Source organism: Hipposideros armiger, unplaced genomic scaffold (genome assembly GCF_001890085.2).
Source record: "Hipposideros armiger isolate ML-2016 unplaced genomic scaffold, ASM189008v1 scaffold_47, whole genome shotgun sequence".
NCBI classification, from domain to species: domain Eukaryota; kingdom Metazoa; phylum Chordata; class Mammalia; order Chiroptera; family Hipposideridae; genus Hipposideros; species Hipposideros armiger.
Window position 1 is genome coordinate 3,401,829 of NW_017731397.1, and position 4,067 is coordinate 3,405,895.

At 46.6% G+C, this 4,067-nt stretch overlaps 1 protein-coding gene across 2 annotated transcripts in view; it reads right to left on the reverse strand.

Moving 5' to 3' along the window:
- Positions 1 to 330: 330 nt before the first annotated feature.
- LOC109381319 (probable serine carboxypeptidase CPVL) overlaps positions 331 to 4,067 on the reverse strand; it is a 31,915-nt gene continuing 28,178 nt past the window's right edge. Inside the window, exon 3 of one of the 2 annotated variants that reach the window (XM_019639864.1) lies at positions 331 to 641. In XM_019639864.1, coding sequence (XP_019495409.1) covers positions 379 to 641 — 263 coding nt within the window. In that variant the 3' untranslated portion in view covers positions 331 to 378. The remainder of the gene's footprint in view (positions 642 to 4,067) is intronic. The other variant, XM_019639865.1, reaches the window with a different exon arrangement.

The window sequence follows — 4,067 nt, forward strand, 5'->3', positions numbered from 1 at the left end:
GGGGAAGCAGGGATTAGGAAACGAGTTAAGAAAGAACAGAAATTAAATAGCAGGGTGTGGTAGGGAAGTGGAAGGAGAAGCTTGAGTGAAGCGTTCTCTAGAGGTGACAAAGCAAGTGTCCCCAATAAAAACGAATCATTCAAGAAAAGCCACTTAGGCCTGAGCCATATTAAGTTGGAGACTGGTTAGCAGGAGTGGGTAGAAAGCTGGATCCTTCCACATGCCACCAACCAAAGATGCTTTCGTGGCTGCCGGGGCCCATGGGCTCTGGAGCGCCGATGGTTTGATGTCTTACCAACTTGACCTTCAGGGACATCTCTGACAGGGCACAGTAAGCCACAGGGAGACTGTTCACCCTCAGGGAATCGGTGCTCCAAGTCAGGGCCCCCAGCCCCCGAGCTGGATGTTAGACTTCTCCCAGCACTGTCTGGAGCCACAGGGTCCTCTTTTAAAATGGATCTGCCTCGCAGAAGGGAAACTCCTCTGTGACAGACAGTCCCTTTTCCCTGGTGCTTTGCTGATCCTCGGGCTACTATTGATCGGCTCTGTGACCCTTTTAGTAGGCAAGGATTTAACCTCTCTGGGCTCCAGTCTCTCATCTATGAAACGTGGATGACCTGAAGAGTCCACGCAGGTAGAACCTGTAGGAAAGAAACTGGTTTTGGAGGGAGCATTGCTGCTGTTGTCTGGGAAAGGCATCCACTGATTGGGAACAGGGAACGCCTGGGAGCAGAGGCTATGGCGGGGACATGGGAGAGGTGACAACAGGTTGTTTCCAGAGGGTCCCGCTGGGCTAGCACAACGGGGAGAGCATGGGTTTCCAAGTCGGGCAGACCTGGGTTTGCAGCCCTGACTAGGATCCCTAGCAAGTGACTTCATCTCTCTGAGCCTCTCTTTCCTTTTATGCAAAATGTGGATGTGGCTTCCCCGACCCTGGGCTTTCTTTGAGGATCAAATGAAAACATGCAGATGAACCATGCGCACAAAGCTACATATTGATATAAGGGCACAAAGCGGGGGATAACCATCAACAGCCCAAGCCACCCCAAGTCTAGAAGACTCTGCCTTTTTGGGGCTCAGTCCAGCTTCCCCCGTGAAGATTGCTTAATCTAACTTCTCCAGCTCTTCCTCTTCTCTTCCAATGAGATCTACCCTCCCCATTAGAAAAAAAGGCAAAGAGTAAAGGAGAGAAAGATCTGTAGAGAAAGAAAAGAGAGGTGTTTAGGGGAAAGTNTATCACCAGCATTTTAGATGTGGCTGTTAACCTGCTCAGAGGCAACCTAAGAAAAGACTGGGTCTTTGTTTCATTTTCATTTGATCACTTCCCTCACCACTAATTCCTGTTTTCACAAATCTGGATCCTTACTAAAGAAGACTCAATATGCAAAAGTCACTGAGGAACTTACTGGAGGAACTTACTGGCATCGTAAACAGCTGCCAAAGCGGAAGAGAAAGTAAGGCACAGGTTTCTGGGGGCTGTGGGCGAGAGGGCGGGGAAGGAAGACATGGCAGTGAACGCTGCGCCCCACTGGCCTTACAGGAACACCAAGCAGGATTGCGGAAGCTGATCCCCACAGGCTGCCTCCTCAGTCCCCCATTCCAGCCCTCATCCCAGGTGTATGCATGGGACAACACACCACTTCCACCTGGATTTGCCTGCTCTAGTTGTTTCTTTCTGGCAAAAGGACTGTGGGCCACTTTGGGGCCAAGAACACTGAATACAGGCTGATGGCCCACAGGCTGGGGTGATGGTTTCTCAGGTATGCTCCACCTGTTAATTCTACAATTTGAGGACTCTCCCAACCGACAAGTCAGCATCCTGGGGGAATTCGGAGATAATTCTTAAGCACAATAAAATGTTAGCATCACTGAGAGAGAACATTCTTGAGAATCACTAATCTAGGCAAGTTTTGTTAAGTATCCATTTTGCACAGAATTATGGCCCCCTAAAGATATCCACATCCTAATAATCCCAAGAACCTGCGAACAGGTTAAGCTACATGGCAAAGGGGAATTAAGGTTGCAGACGGAATTAAGATTGTCAGTCAACAGACCAGCAAGTAGGGAGATAACGTGGGTGGGCCCAACGTAATCACGAGGGTCCTTCCACTAGAAAAATGAAGCAGAAGGCAAGAGTCAGGGGAAGTGAAGTGCCTGTGGCGTCAGCCATGTGAGATGTGATGTGAGAAGGCTTCAACCCATGGAAGCAGGCTTGGACATGGAGGAAGGTGCCCAGCCAAGGAATGCAGGCAGCGTCTAGAAATTGCAAAAAGCAAGGAAACAGATTCTCCCCTACAGCCTTCAGAAAGACTGCAGCCCTCAGTGGGACCTGTGTCTGACTTCTGGGCTCCAGAATTGTAAAATAATAAATTTGTGTTGTGTAAGCCACTAAGTTTGTGAACATCTGTATAGCAGCAATAGAAAACAAATACAGATAAATATCTGTGTTCAATAACATTGATAGATGTGATATCAAAACTGTACTTTGACACTAGGGTTTCTGAAAGGCATAAAGTTTAAGAGACTTCTAAGAACACAAGGAAAATTTCCACCTGTTAGAATTAGGTTGCATTTCTAGGCTTAATTTATATCAATTCTCCTGAAGGTAGTTGTGCTGGATATTTGGATGTTTTCTTGATTGCTTCTGGAGGTCCATTCTCTGCACTGTGCCCTGGAAGGCAGACCTCTATAGACGAGACTCCTTCATCCTTTGGTTTCCAGTTGGGTTCCAGGGGGTGGGGGTGGGGTGGGGTGGGGTACCAGCAGGAGTCTGGAGGACAGTCATGTGTCAAACTTGCACTTGTCCGACCCTGAGTGTGAATCCCTTCTTAAATTTTATGCTCTAGGTTCTTCATGTGCCTTACTCAACAGGAACACTGAAGAAGAACCAAGAAACTCTATCGAGGGTCCAGGAGAGGCTTCCTAGAGCCCGAAGACTACTATGAGCCCAACCAAAAAGTATTGAGAATTCCTCACCGTTTCTGACATGCCTCCCTCCATCACAGCTATGTGCTAAACTATGTCAGGGGTCATGGTTGGGAAAGCAGAAATGAGAAGTCAAGAAAATACAAGCCAACCGTACCAACGGAAGCAATTTCATTTGAAAACTACCCTAGATTAAGCAATTTATCCAGTTATTATACATGCAGCACTGCTATATGCAGATCACATGCAAATATAAATACCACCCTCCATAGGGACAGCTTTTTGATTGTTTTCTCTGGCTTCTAAAGCAAATCCAATTTGGAAAATTGAAATAGAAAATTACACTGTGGCGGTATAACATTTGCCTATGCATCTCAGTGCCTCTACCAATATCCCTAACAGTGTCCATACGCCTAAAAAATGATTTGTTCATGCTGAAGAACTACGTGACCTTGAAGTTAGTTAATTAGGATTGGGAAAGTGCACAGGAATACCCACTTGTGTCTACAGGGACTTAAGAGGGTGAGTGGTTCCCTCCTTTAGGAAGCCATCCTAGATTAACAGTCTTCCCCATCCCTTTCCCAAAGGCCCAGAGTGAGTTCAGTTCCCTCTGCTCCGTGTCTCCACACAGTACTGCTCAATTAATGGGTATTGGATGTATGAAAAATTGAGTGCAGGAATATTAACTGGCCCAGCAAACCCACAGACAGGGCAGCCCTACAAGACCACAATCAACTAAATAAAGTTATGCTTGGACACGCCTTACCTGGGAACTTCAGAAATCTCCCCACTCCTTATCTTCCTTCTGCTCCCCACTGCCCACCCCTGCCCTCAGAGACTTTTAGACCAAAACAATGAAAAAGATAGGAAGAAGTTTATGGCAGGAAGAAGGTGGTAGGATTAATATTCCGAATAAGACTGTAAGGAATTTAAAAGCTGGACCTCCTCTGCAAACATTTGTTTCCTGCACATAAACAGGAAAAGCACACAGAGTCACTGGCAGTTATTTTTAGAAAAAAACAACAACAACAAGGAAACATCTAAAAGATTCAAAAGAAAAAAACCCTTAGGTTGTCTGTGGGCTAACATTTCCACCCTGGAGCAGCACAGTCTGCTGTGGAGTGTCCGTATCCTGTTAGGGC